Raw genomic sequence first — 18476 nt, forward strand, 5'->3', positions numbered from 1 at the left:
GAAAACCCGAATGACTTGGCATAGGTAGAAAAATAAAGCTGAAGGAAAATTGGCAAGAAAAAAACAGAAGGAAAACCAAAAAAGTTTGCAGACATCACATCAGTCTGTTTGCATAAAAAGCCAATACTGATATAAAAAAAAAAAAAAAAAGAAAAGAAAAACTTTTGCATAGCTCGAATACAATCTAACAGACGACTAGCATGGCAGACATGTATAGAAAGCAATCCGCTTGAGGCGACACCACTGCACATTAAGTGGAGAAACTGTTGTTCTTCACTTCTGCTCCCCCCCTCCCCCATCCTCCCACCCCCCCTCCCCACACCTTGACCCTTACCCAGGCAAGGAAAAAGATAATAGCAATAAACACATGTACTCCATCAAAAGCATGACATACCTGGAGTTCTGTTTCAAGACTTCTATTTACCAAAACTGACAAATAATAATGGAAACAACATTCCATAAAGTAAACCCAAAAACGTATTAAAACAAAACAAAAAAACACACCAAAAAAAACACTACCAAAAAAAACAGCAACAAACTTCTGTTTCTGTTTGATGACAGAGACTGCCTACAGCTTTGTGAAAAAAAAAAAGAAAAAAAAAAAAAAAAAAGAGATTACAAAAAAACAATGGATATTCAAGTCTATAAAACCACAATTCACACAACTAGACTAATATCATTATAGATCAAACAAACTGCAACACAAGTTTTTCTTGTGAAACATACTTCATCAAACAGGTCATACAATCTTCCGATCAAATGTAGGCAGTCCTTCTTTTGTTTTAGTTTATGTCATTCTTTTTATGCTCAGAACAGAAACACAAGAAGAATTTGGCACTAACAATGCCCACTAGCAGGAGACAAAAAGATGAAACCCCACTGACTGATGAAAGAGATGGTAAGGAAGCCCTGGCTTGCTGCAAACATTCTGCTTGCACTCGCTATTATTCCAGATTTTTTTAAAAACTGCAGACAACACCTTTGCTTCAGGTGTTATCTATTGACAAGTTAGTATATATCTCACATACTTCAACATTTTTTTTCCCCTCGAAAGGGTGATGTTATAGGGCTGTCCATCAACCATTTACATAGAGGTCATTAGTCATCATCAGGAATCACTTCTGCACAAGTAATATAACTGCATTCGTGTTCGTGAGCAATATATATATATATATATATATATATATGATAATGACTCAGTGTGCAAGTACCTTTTGTGCTCTGGCCTCAGGTGCCCCAAGTTCTGTTAAACTGAAAGCATAGTTCATTGTTTTGAACAGGCTGGATCTTGAATACACAACGGTGCATCAACAACCTTACATTATGACCGCTGTAGTCCATGTATTTATTGCATACATTATGTTTATTTTCAAGGGAATTCATGTGCACCATTTTATTTTTCGTATTCATAGAAAAGTGGAAAAAAAAAAGAAAAAAAAAGTGAACTGCGTTACCATGTCAGACTTTCAAACTTACACAAACATTGATAATGTTGAATGTGCTAAAGAAAATGAGATAAGAATTAAAAAATCTAATTCTCATTCTGTCAGCTGTTTCAAAGAAAATTCTCCACACAGACATGATAGACAATGAAACTGACCTGCAGTTATGGCAGTGAACAGTATAATTAATCAATGATCCTCAATTGTTTCAAAAAACAAACTGCAAGATTATCCAAAATCCAAGATGATCAGTGTCTTTCTGCTGAGTATTTCTGTCGACAAGACCAGACAGACACCGCTCTGTTCCAGCCATGAGATTCCATTGGTTCCGGTAACAATCAGATGTACAATAAACAGACTGGCTGACAGAACAACAAACGCAAAGACATGAATGCTGGTGGTCAAAGTATTATAAATTAATGATGATCAGCATGAACAAACATTTGAAAAAAAAACCCCAACATTTGTGTGTAGCAACCGTTTCTGTATAATGTACATTTCTCAACCAAATTCATTGATGTATATATATCTATTATACAATATACAAATATGATTGGTCAACATGGAGTCTCTTCATTGGACCCTTGCAATTTGGCACATGGACAAATATACCAAGTCAAAAGGTCATAAGTTAGTCACATTACCATATATATATGTGATGGAATGATATGATGGCGTGGCATACCAGTGGACAATTCATCCATCTGACACAAACTAAACTCTTTTAATGAAAAGATTGTAATGATATGATGACTCAGTCAGGAGAGATTTGGCACAAAATCAAACACATACAATGCAACATGTAAGCATGAATGCACACACACACACACAAACATACACGTCTGGCTAAAAAAAGATTGATTGTGAAAAAAAAAAAAAAAAAAAAAAAAAATCACAGGGCAGAACTTTGATGATATGTTTTAAACATGATAACACATTCATCAGGGGATGAAATGACAAAATGATGGTTACACCACAAGAATAGCTTCTTGTTTGAGGTCATAATGCACTGTGATGGTACTAAACTGCTTGTGCTTGTTAACTTCATCATGGCCATAACATAAAGAACTTTTTCCTTAAATAATCTAAATTTAATAATCTAATGAAACATACAATGACTACAGGTGCAGATTTGGCAGGAATCTGATTATTGTTGTTCTTTGCAAAATACAACTCTGCTCATGCACAGAAATTCAAAATAGTGAATTCCCTCTTCATACTACCTAAATTCAGCATGTCTACAGCACCTCAAATTTTGACTGTATATTTCTCTCTGGTCTTACACTTCTTTTACAGTTATCCTGATTGGAATGTGTCAACCTCAAATTCATTGACATAGTTTCCAGGCTGCAACTTGAAGTGCAGTAGTATTCAACCTGCAGCCCTAAACGCTATGACGCAGGAAAGGAAGGTTTGGTGGGGCAGGATGGGGGTAATATTTTAGCCTCGAACAGAATACCAACTTCAAAACAAAGCTGGAGACTCAATCCAACTGGTTTAAAAAAAAAAAAAAAAAAAAAAAATCATCTGGTGCTCATGTGCGTTAACATTAAATAAGGATTGATAAAACTGCTGAGCACCATTCTTTTTCAATTTCGTCTTTTTTTCCATGCATGAATGAATACATTTTTGTATCAATTATATGCCCTCATGCAGAGTTCAAAATCATATTGCATAGATCTTTTTTCTTCTAAAAAGAATCAAAGTTCAGCAGTTTAAAAGAAAGAAAAAAAAAGGACTTATACATATATCAAGACATTTGCATGTCAAAATCATTAGTAGCTGATTTTTCTTTTTCAAAACAGGAATACACTCAATCCTAAAGGATTCTGCAGCACTGTGTCAATTCTTTTCCTTTAAACAATGCAGTACATCATGCATGTATTACATATGTCTCTTGTCAGCTGTATTGTAAACTGCCTCCATCTCTAACAGCGAATGTACACTGCAGATTAGCTGTCAGCATGCTTTGTTTACCTTTGTTTTTGTTCCAATGGCCTCAGTATCAATTAGAAAATTCACAAGCAACATGTTTGTTTTGTTTTGAGAATGAATGATTCTCACACTCATGTGATTAAAGTATGATGATTTATGGTTTTGTTGAAAGGACCGAGGTTAGATATGATTATGATATTGCAAGTCCAACACAATGCAACATTTGCACAACAAAGGAAATAGTACACTCCCTCAATCAATGTAATATCTAAAATGTCTGACAGTACTATTATGCTGAATAAACACACATTGTCAAAGCATTCAAGAAACCTGTAAATCAAAATCACAATGTTGCATTTGCATCACTGAAACTAGTACTGAAACACAGTCCCAGACAGGTGTGTTTCACCAATGAAACAAAACAGTATTAACATAGGATATATCATAAAGCCTAAAAAAAAAAAAAAAAAAAAAAAAAAATGTTGCGTCCATGTACATGTCTCCCAAAATACAAATAAACAATATAAAAAGAAAAATAATAATAGAAAAAGCCAGCCAAAGAAAAATCAATATATACAAAACCACAACACAGTATCATCAACTAAAAATTCATTTTTATTACAAATTTGTATTCAGTAAGTCATGAAAATTGTGACATCATTCTTGATTAACTTCATTAAGTAATTTCTGCACTTTTTCTTTTTTGCATGCATGCATACACACATTTGTTTTATTTTTTTTATTCTAAAACTCCCCCTTTTCCAAAAGTGTAAGAGAGAATCAAACCATAAAATTAAAACCCACTCATTCATTTTCAAACACTTTGCGCTCTTGTCTTCAAACCAAAGTGTCCAATGCTTCCTTTTGTTCTGAATCTGGAGGTGGAACAGAGAAGAGAAATTGGTAAGAATGAAGGTGGATAACCCAAGATCAGAGAGAGAAGTCAGAACAGAGCAAAGATACATGAATTTTAGACAACTCATTATGAACTGCTGGCACTAGGACAATGGTAAACAAGTTTTCGTATCGCTGATTACGGGTGGGTTTCGCAATTAGTGGCATGGTGGTGTATTTATTGGAGAATTTTGTGATGAGTGACGTTTGAAATGTTTGGCTGTTCATAGGGGATTCTCAATGAGTGACATGGGGATGCATGGCTGTTTGACTGCATGGGAGGATCTGTGGTGAGCAACATAGAGGCAATACCTCTGAAAAGGTTAAGAAAATGAGGCAGCCAGCTATGAGACTGAAGAAGGTGTAAAAGTTGAAAGGCATCTCACTGTCTGTGCATGTGGAACATTTCTGAAAATAGGTGTGTGTGTGTGTGTGTGTGTGGATGCTTGTGTGTGTTGTGAAAAAGACAGACAGACAGAGAGAGAGAGAGAGAGAGAGAGAGAGAGAGAGAGATGGAATAAAAGTTCCAGAACCAGTCAGTTACAATATCATTAACACTAACAACACTAATATTATCACAATAGAAATCTAAAACAGCCCTTGTGCCACTGTCAAGATGAACCCCCCCCCCCAAAAAAAAAAAAAAAACCCAAAAAACCCTGTCAAAATCCTTCTCCAATAAAACCTTTTTTCAAAGTTGTGGTAATAAACAAGAATCATGAAACAATATTTTTTTTTTTTTAATTAAAAAAGGAAAAGAAAAAATACCCAAAAGGTTTGTTTTGCATATTACATAAATACAACATAATACATCAAAATATTGGCATAAGCAACTTAGCAAGATTCACACTAATCTGAAGCAGTATATTTGCGTAACATTTCACCGATGATCCACTGAAAAATTAATCAAAGCAAGGTATAGGACAGAATGAACTGTTACATGGTTCTGTTGACGCCATCATGGAATGGTGAAGACCTGCTTGCTCACATTTGCTCCCAGCGAACAAAAGCCACTGAGGGGACTTAACTCTTCAAGCTCTGACATGCACTGGACCATTACATGCTTAGTTCCCTTTAAGTAGAACTGCAAACATTGTGCCTCACAGTGCAATCCCTTCCTTCACACACTTTGGAATTTCTTTCCTTCACAACTTTTGAAATTTGGTTTTCACACACACACACACACACATACACAAACACACCCTACACACATGTGCACTCACACATCCACCTCTCATACACCAATGTCATACACACCCACCAACCCACCATTTACGCTATATAATACTACATGAACACAATCTTCCTTTTATTTGATATGTCCTACAATTTTGACACATCACAACCTTTGATAAGATCCTGTATAGCATATTATATGCCACTGAAAGACATATTTTGCCTGACAACCATGCCCACAACACGTTTTTCGGAATGTCAAAAATTAAAGTCTTTCACCTTGAAACAAATGAGAACTAATTTCATATATATGATACCAAGCATCATAATTCCACAATAAGTAAAAACAATGCATTAACATAACAGTCAAACAAAATCATTGACATGTTATCACGAATAATTGAACAAATGGATTTTAGTGAAGAAAATTTGTGCCACAAGTCTCTCAAGTTTGTTCTTATCTCTTGGTTACACATACAGAAAACTTTGAAGGAAAAAAATCAAGAAAAAAAAAGCACAAATCAAAATACAACTAATATTTGCTGCTTAAAGTAAACTTCTTTCAGAAGAAAAAACAAAAAAAATTGTGACTCTCTTGATATGCAATATAACAAATCATGATGTACAACAAGGAAATTAGTAAAAAAAACAAAAAAACAAAACCCAAACCAACATTGAAAATAACAAAAAATTGCTGGTCTATGTGCATGCCTTACTGTTAACTCCTCATTGAAGTCGGCATCAGATGCCTTATTGTTAACTCCTCATTGAAGTCGACATCAGATGCCTTATTGTTAACTCCTCATTGAAGTGGACATCAGATGACTTATTGTTAACTCCTCATTGAAGTCGACATCAGATGACTTGTTAACTCCTCACTGAAGTTGACATCAGATGACTTATTGTTAACTCCTCATTGAAGTCGACATCAGATGCCATATTGATAACTCCTCATTGAAATCGACATCAGATGACTTACTGTTAACTCCTCACTGAAGTCGACATCAGATGACTTATTGTTAACTCCTCACTGAAGTTGACATCAGATGCCTTATTGTTAACTCCTCATTGAAGTCAACATCAGATGCCTTATTGTTAACTCCTCACTGAAGTCGACATCAGATGCCTTATTGTTAACTCCTCACTGAAGTTGACATCAGATGCCTTATTGTTAACTCCTCATTGAAGTCAACATCAGATGCCTTATTGTTAACTCCTCATTGAAGTCGACATCAGATGCCTTATTGTTAACTCCTCACTGAAGTTGACATCAGATGCCTTATTGTTAACTCCTCATTGAAGTCGACATCAGATGCCTTATTGTTAACTCCTCACTGAAGTTGACATCAGATGCCTTATTGTTAACTCCTCACTGAAGTTGACATCAGATGCCTTATTGTTAACTCCTCATTGAAGTCGACATCAGATGCCTTATTGTTAACTCCTCATTGAAGTCAACATCAGATGCCTTATTGTTAACTCCTCACTGAAGTTGACATCAGATGCCTTATTGTTAACTCCTCACTGAAGTTAACATCAGATGCCTTATTGTTAACTCCTCATTGAAGTCAACATCAGATGCCTTACTGTTAACTCCTCATTGAAGTCAACATCAGATGCCTTACTGTTAACTCCTCATTGAAGTCGACATCAGATGCCTTATTGTTAACTCCTCACTGAAGTTGACATCAGATGCCACTAGTAAGCCAAGTTGGTCCCAACCTTCCAAGGAGCAAACCTGGTCGGTTTTTTTCTTTTCTTTTTTCTTTCGCAAGACAGTAAATCTATCAGCAAAATAGCACAGCTCAATTTGTTGTTGGAATGTCAATCCTATGACCTCGATGTGTCAGATTTATGCGAAGGTCAGAAGCTAGACATCTCCTTTTCAAAGCAGATGTGGAACAGCACACTAAAGGATCAGCTGCACACTTCCAACGCCTCCTTCGATCTGAAACTGATAACTATCAGGTCTATCTTCTGCTGTCACCCTGAAAGATTCACCTATCAAATAAGATTGATGATACAATGTTTCTCCACAAGTGAATGGTTTTTACAACTACTTATGTCAATGTCACCATCTCTCCTGATCACTGTATTATACTGGAGATAAATTACCTAACTAAAATTTTGACTAAAAATAGTCAAATCAAATTAAAAAAAAAAAAAAAAAGTCATAAAAAAAAACAAAAAAATAGCTACTTTTTTTCTGGGTCAAAGCAGACAGTTTCAATGCCTTCAAATTAAAGAATTCCAAATTGGATCTTGTCCAACTTTGTGTGAAAAACTCAAGTGTCTTCAACATGCGCTTATTGTCTACTTGGAATAAATTAAAATATCATCTCTTAAAAGCATTCCACAGCCCTTTCACAGAAATTCTCTATGTCCCTCCTTGCGATGCTGACCAGATAAAAACATCATCCACTGCGTTGCCTTTGTGGCTATTTGGACACGGCAGACATCTTTCCACCACCCATTCTACCACAGCACCTGGGGTTCAAGTGCCCACAGATGTGCACACATGGTTTTCAGAAGAAAAATAATTCCCAACAAGAAAGCATTTTCTGGAAATCTTTGCAAAATAGTTTTGATTTTAAATGTTAGAAAAAAAAAAAAAAAAAAAAATCACCCCAAAAGCATTTTTTGGAAAATTTTTGTAAAGAATTTTGCTTCTGAATGTTTTGGGGCTACCTTTCTTATTGGACATCAGTTTGCATGTATACATTGATTCATAACATATTCCTTATTAGACATCAATTTGTATGTATACATTGATTCATAACTATCTCTAGTGTCTAGCCTGTTTGTAAAACCAGACAAGCTCACCAGAATAACCAGCAACAAAACTGTTGCTGACTAAAATTCCAGAGCTTGGAGCCATTAGGGAATCTCAATAATGAGCAATGGCTATTCTGGCTGATCCACTTGTCAATGATTGCCAGAATAATGACCAAAGTTGGTTCAAACTAGTCAGCTGCAAAACTACCAGGAAATCTATAACACTACATGCACACACACATTCACATACACACAAATATTCATACACATAAGTACATACACCAGGAGATGTCTAAGCTTCTTTTTGTCTTCACCTGAAGTTAAGGTAACATTTTAGAAAAAAAAAAAAAAAAGGTAGTGAGTGCGCAACTGTAAGTTTCCAAAGAACAAACTCAAGCCTGTTTTTGATAACCTGCACACAAACACACACACATAGGCATGCACAAACACACACAGTCACACAGAGAAACTAGAAACTTTCCAGGCTCTCTCACTACAAACCCAAATGACCAACCAACAGCAAACCACTTGTAACCCTTCATCAGAACATGTTTTGGGACTGCTATACTGAAGAGGAAACACTTCAGACCAGGAAAAAACAACAACAACCGAACAGATGACAATCTGACCAGGAATCAGCATTTTCGTCCATCTGTCCACTTGTCCTTGGCGCGGTAAAGAGCGGGAGGTCAAGAGACAACATGCCAGAGGTGGGTTGGCAATGTCATGTCATGTCATGTCACGCGTGTAGTGGTCCTTGGCATCAGAAGTCGGCATCTCTATAATCAGACACACCGCCGAACTGCGTCACTGGTCCATTTGCAACGACAGTTCCAAAGGATCAACAGATGATATTCCCTCTTCCTGAAACACACGAGATGTGCAAGAACACTTTATCTATATTATTATCTCTAATTCAAACAGAAAAATTAAATAAAAACACAAATTCATAATAAACAAAAAAAAAGTTCAACAAAGCAGAATGTAGTGTAATAATATCAATATGATTATCATTTTATGAAGGGAGGGGAGACCTGATTCACTGAAAAGAATTAAAATCATATCCTGTAACGCGTTTTTGAAAAAAAAAAGAAAAAAAAAAAGAAGTAAGGGCATACAATTTCATGAATAACATTTTTACATTGTACACACTGCACATTTATTGTGTACTAATTAACACTATCAGTATCAACACAGATTTCATCAACCACACACAAATGAACACACACACACACACACCACACACACACATAAGAACACACAGACACACATGTACACATACACACACCATTTATTAAGCTTACGGTAGATGAACAAAAATGATATCCAAAGATACGCTATACAATCATGCTTTTCGTGGATGATACAACTTACCACAAGTATACACCACTCTATGTTGTTGCATAAATATGTTCATAAATCAAGACACATGTATGAACAGATACACATGCTGCAAGGTCACCCAGTCCTAGTTTAAATGACATATAAATACAAAATAAACAACAAACACACAAGCAAAACAAAACAACACACACACACACTCACGCAAGAAAAACACCAAGGAAACAAAAGACACAATTTGCAGTACTACATCTCATTGGGGTTTTTTTTATCAGCCTTTGTACCCAAGTCAGACTCAGAGTCTTTTCTGTTTTTCAGCCATTTCAAATCTATTATGATAAATTATTTACACTAAGCTGATGTCTGTCTACCTTAGTACCAATCTCTGTCTCTCTCTCTCTCTATATATATATATATATATCCACACACACACACAGAGAGAGAGAGAGAGAGAGACAGAGAGAGAGAGAGAGAGAAAACAACAAGGAGGAAATTTATGAGAAATCTATGGTATGTATGGTCCACAAGTCCACAGAGAAAATGAGAATGATAAACCGAAAGAAGATAACGATATGACGTGGTCTCTATCCTTCTGACGCAACAGGAACATGAGACTGAGCAAGAAGATAATTTATAAAGATGTAGGGCAGTAGAGATATAGGTCATGGAAACTGTGAACAATATCCCTAAAAAAAAAAAAAAAAAAAAAAAAAAAGGTGTTCTCAGTATCTTTCTACCAGAACAACGGTACACACAGTCCTATCTTACTCCCAATGGCATCAGGGTAAGTCTTGAACAAGTAAGTGATACTGATAGCAATTTAATCCTGCTACTTTCCTGTTCCAAGATAATTTAAACTGCCCAACATAGGCACAGAGAGAGATTTTCCCCTTTTTATTCAAGAATGACAAATACAGCAAGAATGTTCTACCAGTTATTGGCTGATTACAAGTCCTGCTCATCACACACCGTGAAATCAGGGCTGGAAACATGACAAAAAACAAAATGAAATAAATAAATAAATAAATAAATAAATAGCACAGAAAATGCTATGTCAACAACACAAACCATGTCAAAACTTTTAACAATAAAAGTTATCCGGAAAAAATACAGTTAGGAGTAAAGTAGAAACACATTTAAACACCAAGAAAAATAGAAGTCTGAGAATCATAGGATGTCAGAAATCAAACTCGACCCAAATATATATATATATATTACAGATCTATCTATACTAATTTAGTTTTGACCACACACACACACACACCAGACAAGTTGACAGCAGGGGTACCTGTATCACTTGGCTCAAGTTGTAGAGCTGTTCCTTCAAGGTGGCCAGGTCGTTCAGCATGCAGGCATAGGTGCCGGTGTCCATCATCACCATCGGACGGCCCTTCACCATCACCGGACACACAATCTCCTCTGTGTCGTCCCCAACACTTTCCAAAGCTCTCTCTGCAGCAAACCTGTAAAAAACAAAAAAACAATAAAAAAACAAAACAAGGTTGTATGAAATATATATCTCAAGTTAAGCAGCAGAGCATTCAGTTTTTGTGTTGTATTTTTTACTTGAATGTGCTGCAGAGAGTGACTGAGAATGAGAGACTAGAGTCTTGGTAATTTGTCACTTCAGTCCTTTATGTGAATGAGTGTGTCCCTTGATTCAATGTCTATTTGAAACTTACATATTTTAGTTGTGTGTGTGTGTGTGTGTGTGTGTGTGTGTTTGTATGTGTGTACTGTCTGTGTTTATATGAATGCATGTGTGTACCGGTATTTATATCATATGCATACATGTATATCAACAAAGGTAATCTATTTATTATATATTTCTAGCCATTTTTGTTTCTAGTATCAGTTCATCAGTTGCACTGTCAATATTCTGTAAGTTGAAAGTACAAAATGCAAGATATACAACCACCTTTTAAACAATATGTACATGACACAATGACAGCAAGCTGTAAACTGACCTCATGGGTGTTGACTGCGCAGAGACATCACTTGACTCCGCTTCTGTTCTCTGTCCTGTCTCCAGGTCTGACGTTGACTCGGAGCGGTTCTCCGACTTGGAGACCCCGTGTCCACTGTCGTCATCATCTTCCAGTGACGGACGAAGATAGTCACCGTTGACAGGCGCTCGGCTTGGAGACACCCTGACCGGTGCTGACAGCAGCTCCAGCAGTGACCCTGTAATGTGTGATGTTTGATCTCCGTCAACATGAGCGGCAAACAGTTCGGACTCGCTGAGCTCTTCTGGCACCAGATCAGAGGAATGGTCGTTGCATTTGCAGATGTAGTCCAGAGTCTTCCGACAGACGTTTATCTGGCTGGCCAGGAAAGCACCATCACATTCTGCCTTTCCCTCAGCCTTCTGGCTCAGACATTGTCCCCTGGGATCATTCTGAGTAGTGGCATCCTGGAAAAGAACTCTGGTCTCACTGCTACCAGGTTCCTCTTTTTCAGCACCGTCCGCAAAACTTTGTGTGACAGAATTTGAACGTACATGGTTGCCTTCTCTCCCATTCACTCTGTCTTCCCTGAACTTACCACTGGCATGCCTGTAGGCTGAAGTGGCTGAAACTCTACCCCCATGTGTCCTGCAAGTGGATGCCTTTCCTGGCTGCCGAGGGCCACAGGTACAGTACGTGTCGTTCCCAGTGTTCACCAACCCCAGCAATGCTGAATGGTTGATACGAAACTGTCCACAACGCTCACACAGTCCACGGTTGAGCCTCTGAAGGTGACGATGGCAAGCATGACACAGAGTGTATTCTCTATCACCCAGTGATTCTTCCTTCAACCCTTCAACAGGGACGGCCAAGCCCACACGATCACTGTTACTCACCACTTGAGGATTCACTTCTTCCTTGGGGAACTCTAAGCTTTCAATGCCACTGTCGGATGGGGCGACACCTGCTTCATCCCTGATCACTTGTCTGAGCCCGGAATTTGTTACCTGTTCCTCAGCTGACACGGATCTGCCATTGCTGCTGATCTCTGGGGTGTCTCCGTTGTTCACGGCAGAATACTTCTTCCTGCTGCGCCTGCTGCTTCTAAGTTTGGGTCGCTTGTGGACAGGGGAATTGGCAGCAGTGTTGCTGGACACTGAGTAACACCCCCCCATAATTTCTCACTGGTCCTGAAAACATGCATGTATTGTGTGAAAATAAGTACAAGGTTTCTTAAAGTTTACAAGATGTTTGAAGTCACCGTTATGAAAATGATACATGTATGTAACATGAAAATAAGTTTAAGGTCTTCAAAAATCTGTAGGATGTTTTAAGTCACTGTTCTGTTTATCTAACTTTATAGGATTATAAGTCACTGCACTGGAGCATCATAAAACCGTGTCCATATATATAGAGAGAGAGAGACAGATAGATAGATAGACAGATATCGATATAGATATATCATCAGCATCATACTATTACCAGCAAATTCATAAATTAAACACTTTTAAAGCCAAAATATATAGTTTTATTGTTTTGTCTGACAGTATGCAAACATGTCTGAATTGTGTGACATTCAAGCTCACAGCAGTTATCTTCCAGATCTGATGACAGTTTGTGACACCAGTTCTTTCACAGCAATTGAAGGGTGAGTGACTGTGCCTTTTTAAGGTCACATCATGGGAAGCACTGAAGCAGAGGTGAAAGTTGTTATCATTCATGACAATTTCACACATGTGCTTGCCCATATGAGAACACAATCACACACACACACGCACACACACATATATATGAGAACACAATCACACACACACAATATAGATCTGTACAAACACTCTCACACTTATATATATATATATATATATATATATATATATATATATATATATAGATAGATAGATAGATAGATAGATAGATAGATAGATGGACACACACACACACACACACACACACACACACACACTGTATACACATACACATCATATATGATCATGGTTTTCATTCATGGTGTTCGTTGGACAGTACACAGTCAAGCTGCCTCTGGCAATGCATACTGTCAACTTTTGGTAGCTAATCCTGCCAAGGAAGGCTGTGGTGAGAAAGGGTTTTAGATGGCCACCAGTCCTGTCACTCACCTTGTGAAGAGAACACCTTGCTAAATTAAAAAAAAAAAAAATAATTCTTCATTCTTGGTCATAGGGTCTCTCTCTCACACTCACACACTTAGATACAGAGACCGAGACTAGTGGAGGAGTGTATTATTAATATTTGTTAAAAAAAAAAAAAAAAAAAAAAATATATATATATACACAAAGTCCTTGAGTGAATTGTATCATAACACTTTTTTTGCTTCTAATGCTGTATTGGGAAGATAAGGAGGATGACACCACTTTCAATAATCACCACCGTCAAAATTTGGGGGGGAAAGCACACTGGTTATCAATAGCACAGAAACAACCAAACTGCTCTCTCTTGAGGTTGAACAAACCCTGCACTTCTCTTCACACTGATGCACTCCCACCTGCTCCTCTGTCTTCATGGCAGTCATCAATGCAGACAAGTGAGCACACTCACGACCACAACAGTGCACCTGCTTCTTTCCACACACACACACACACACACCCAGCATGTTTGAAAGCTAATCAAAGTAATTACACTATGACTAATTACAGTGAGCAGGGAACGAGCACACACAGTGAAGAGTGGGGGTAAAAAAGCGACTGTCAGGAGGCAGGAAATGAACGACAAGTGGACTGTCACGCTCACACAGCTGTGTGCTCATTGTGAGGCACACCACCATCACACCATCACCACCACAACCATCAAGCCCAGCCCCATCTCTCCTTTGCCGTTCAGTTCAGCACCGCTGTTCTCTGTACATCCAGTGATCAGTAATCAGCCTTATGGTAATTAAATATTGACTGGTTTTCTGCTCTTGCTGATTGTCTTACACACACACCCACCCACCCACCCACCTACACACACACACACACACAATACATGGTCGGATACAGAAGTGATGCATAATTTACAGAATACAGACTAACGAGCACAGGTACTCCTGATTAAATTAGGGATTCTGTGCCACCAATAGCAGTAGAGCTGGCAGTGAAGGAGGAGACTGCTTAACACGATAAAAACCTGACTTGCACTCCCTCACAGTGACTGACCTGCAGCCCCAATATCTGAAACAATGTGAACGGAGCTTTAGAAATTACAGTAGTCTGTTTCCTCTATTCTCGTTTGCTTATGCAACACTGACATTGTGTCTTATGTAACCTGTTGTTGCTTGTTTCATTTTGTCTGATTATATCATTTCTGTGGTTTTTGTTCTTCACTTTTGTTTTCATGTGTAAGCTGTTTTTGTTTGTTTTTTTATTTGGTGTGCATGTGTGTGTGTATGTGTGTGTGTGTGTGTGTGTGTGTGTGTGTGTGTGTGAACTGTGGATCTTGCATTATTCTTGTTGGTGAGGATTTCTGGCCCTGAAAGAAAAACAACAACAGCAACAATCATTCATTTTCCTGTTTTTATTTCATTTTTGAAATGTATTCCTTAATCTCTTTCTTGGCTTCTTCATCCAGGTATGTTTGCTTTCTCATTTGGAGTAGAATCGTAAATACATTTGAAATTGAAAAAAAAAAAAGAAAAAAGTTCATACTTCTTGGTTTCTATGATTTTTTTGGATTTTTTTCTTTCAAATATTGATTGCTTTATTACTCTTTTTTCATATTGAGTGTAAATCAGCCATACCATTTTGAGAGGGAGACAAACAGAGAGTGAGGTGGTAAAAGAGAGAGAGAGAGAGAGAGAGAGAGAGAGAGAGAGAGAGAGATTCCAGATGGTATAATGTTCATAAGTCATCAGGCTCCTAACATTGTCAACAATAACAGACAGTATTCTAGTACATTACAATTTTGCTTAGACTCTTGAATTACACAATCCTACAATTTACTTAGCTGACATGTGGATAAGTCACACACACACACACACACACACACTCTCTCTCTCTCTCTCTCTCTCTCTCACTCGCACACACACACACACACGTGACCACACGTGCGCGAGCACGCGCGTGCGATGCATCCTTCATTTGAATTCGAGTTGTGGCCTGCGGCTCACACCTGCACTGCATGTGTATGGATATTCGTCTAGAGCAGGAAAAGCAAACAATCAGTTGCTTCACTCCATCAATATGTCACGCTTTGTCTCAGCGTAAAATACAAACTGGGCTAGATTATGTATTGACATTACATCAGAGCATTGCATTAAATCACTGAATAGCTCTTCACTAATTGTGTTTGATCCAAAATAATGATACCATAATTCTTTGTAGCAAAGACAAATACAAATAAAATGTATTTCATTTTCTATTTGATCTTTGCAAAAACTACATAAAACCCTTAATGTATTGTCTTGAACAAATCGAAAAGCATTTGCGTTGAGAGGAAGAACACCCATTCTGAGTTTTGCGATCATATCTCTAAAACGTTTTATTCTAATATTATCTATGTAAGGTTCAGGGGGAAAAAAAAAAAGACTTGAAAGTTGAATGCAGCGAAAATCTCTCACTAGTGTTAATTGCTGTTGTCCAGTCATCAATAAAGTTTGCAACGAGTCGATCTCTTAATAACGAGAGGAAAGATTGTTCATTCCCAACACCATTGCTCAGCCAAACAAAACCAAAACCACATTTCTGGAGTATGTCTCTGAGTTTGATGCCCAACACAATTTGCCGTTTTCCTCCATATTAACTTGCATTAGATAAGCTTGTTTGGGCAGTCTGCTAATATCCATATGTAATAATTTTAACCAGTACTTTACTGCTCTCATGCATGTGTAACGGATATCTACCCAGCTCTCCATATACACATTTATTTGCTGAAACATTTAAGACTCTTTTACATGCCTGCATGTGCACCTTTTCAATTGAGTCTATTGCCTCTAGACCCCACATTTCTGACCCATATAACAGAATCGGCTGAACCTGGGCATAAAATTTTTTGAAGAAGCATTGCCTCGTCATCTCATTGAGATTTCAGAGGACACGGGCACAGTCATATACAGCTTTCTTTCCTTTCGTTACGAGGGATCGCACTCCCTGTACATTACTCAACATTCTTGTGAACGTATATCCTAGGTTAAGTGTAACTGTTAACCACTTCTAGATCAGCACCATCCAAAAACCATTTCTCATTTTTCCCAAGGTAACCCCCCTTTCTGAATACCATAACTTTAGATTTTTCTGCGTTGATTTTCAAAAACCTTTCTTTACATAATGCACTAAGATGGTTTAATTGGTTCTGCAGACTCCAGGGTGTCCTTGATATAAGAGCTAAACCATCTGCGAACAATAAGAGGAACAGTTCGATCAGACCTGGCTGAAGTTGTATTCCCTGTTTTCCTACCTCTTCTAGAGATACAGCTGTTTCATTTATGAATAAGGAGAAAAGTGTAGGACTCAAAATGCACCCCTGCTTAACACCTAAAGGACAATCAAAAAGATCAGTCAATTCCTCATTGACATGAATACATGATGAAACTGGAGAATACATAGCTCTTAAAGCATTACAAAATGGGCCAGATAATCCTGCTCTCAATAAAGTTGCAAACAAGGAAGCATGATGGACTGAATCCAAAGCCCTTCTCAGATCTATGAAAGCTACATACAGTTTTTCGCCTTTTCTACTCAAACATTTCTCTACAATAGAGGATAAGGAATAGATATGATCAATCGTTGAATATGATTTTCTGAAGCCTGCCTGCTCTTCAACAACTTTTCCATTGTCATCCATCCATTTAGTAAGTCTTCTTTTAAGTATACTCATATAAATCTTACTGACCACACTTAACAAGGAAATTCCTCTGTAATTATCAGGTAAATCTGGATTGCCTTTCCTAAAAATGGGTATGATTATCGAGTAACTCCATTGTTCTGGGAACTCACCATTGCTAAAAATCTTATTGAAAAGACGACACAAGAAAGGGACTGATTTTGTTGCTACAGTTTTAAGCATTTCGGCAGTTACCCCATCATAACCACATGCTTTTCCATTTTTCAGCCCAATTATGGCTTGATTTACTTCTTCCTCTGAAATTGGAATTTTTAATTCTTCAGCTTTTTCATGATCCACTACACTATCATATTCGCTCCATTATTTACCCCCTCTTCTGTGGAGACACACAAACACACTCACATACACACACACACACACAAACACACACATACCGAGACATGGAGAGAGACAGTGGAGTGGGAGAGAGAAAGATAAAGAACAAGAGAGAGAGACAGAGAGAGAGAGAGAGAGAGAGAGAGAGAGAGACAGATTGAGACATACACACACATACCGAGACATGGAGAGAGAGAGTGGAGTGAGAGAGAGAGAACAAAGAGAGAGAGAGAGAGAGAGAGAGAGAGAGAGAGAGAGAGAGAGAGAGAGAGAGAGAGACAGAGAGAGACAGAGAGAGAGAGAGAGAGAATAAATAACACACAGAGAAAACAGCAGACAAAAGACTGAAATACAAATAGTGTAGCTAAAACTGAAACTATAGTGAAAGAGTTTTTAGCAATGCAGTTTCTGAATAATTTCTTTGACATATATCCACACACTGTTTGAATCCTTCCCAATCCCCCCCACACAAAAAACGTTCTTGCTGTGTTGAAGCATGTTGCTGACTGATAAGATATGAGAGCTGAAACACTGCCAGTTTTCTTTTTTTATTCCTTACTTTATTTTTCCTGCCAGTTTTTCTCCCTCTCTTCACTGACTTAAGCAGCAGACCAACCAAATAGCATCAAAACAGTTTTAAAACACAGTGACGCTGATTCAAAAGGCACAGTCAATCACATATAAAATGACCATCCACCAAAGTGCCAAATTTCAATGTTTACCTTGTTCCTGGTCTATGCCGCTTTTTGTAATTCAGTAACACCAGATGGTGGTGAACTATCACTGTCAAAAGAATAAC

General features: G+C 37.7%; 1 protein-coding gene across 1 annotated transcript in view; it reads right to left on the minus strand.

Moving 5' to 3' along the window:
• Positions 1-8866: 8866 nt before the first annotated feature.
• LOC143294609 (uncharacterized) overlaps positions 8867-18476 on the minus strand; it is a 15540-nt gene continuing 5930 nt past the window's right edge. The window contains exons 2-4 of the mRNA XM_076605988.1: positions 11531-12699; positions 10852-11026; positions 8867-9086 (exon numbers count right to left, since the gene is read on the minus strand). Coding sequence (XP_076462103.1) covers positions 9030-9086; positions 10852-11026; positions 11531-12684 — 1386 coding nt within the window. The 5' untranslated portion in view covers positions 12685-12699 and the 3' untranslated portion in view covers positions 8867-9029. The remainder of the gene's footprint in view (positions 9087-10851; positions 11027-11530; positions 12700-18476) is intronic.

The sequence above is a fragment of the Babylonia areolata genome, chromosome 1 (genome assembly GCF_041734735.1).
Source record: "Babylonia areolata isolate BAREFJ2019XMU chromosome 1, ASM4173473v1, whole genome shotgun sequence".
NCBI classification, from domain to species: Eukaryota; Metazoa; Mollusca; class Gastropoda; order Neogastropoda; family Buccinidae; genus Babylonia; species Babylonia areolata.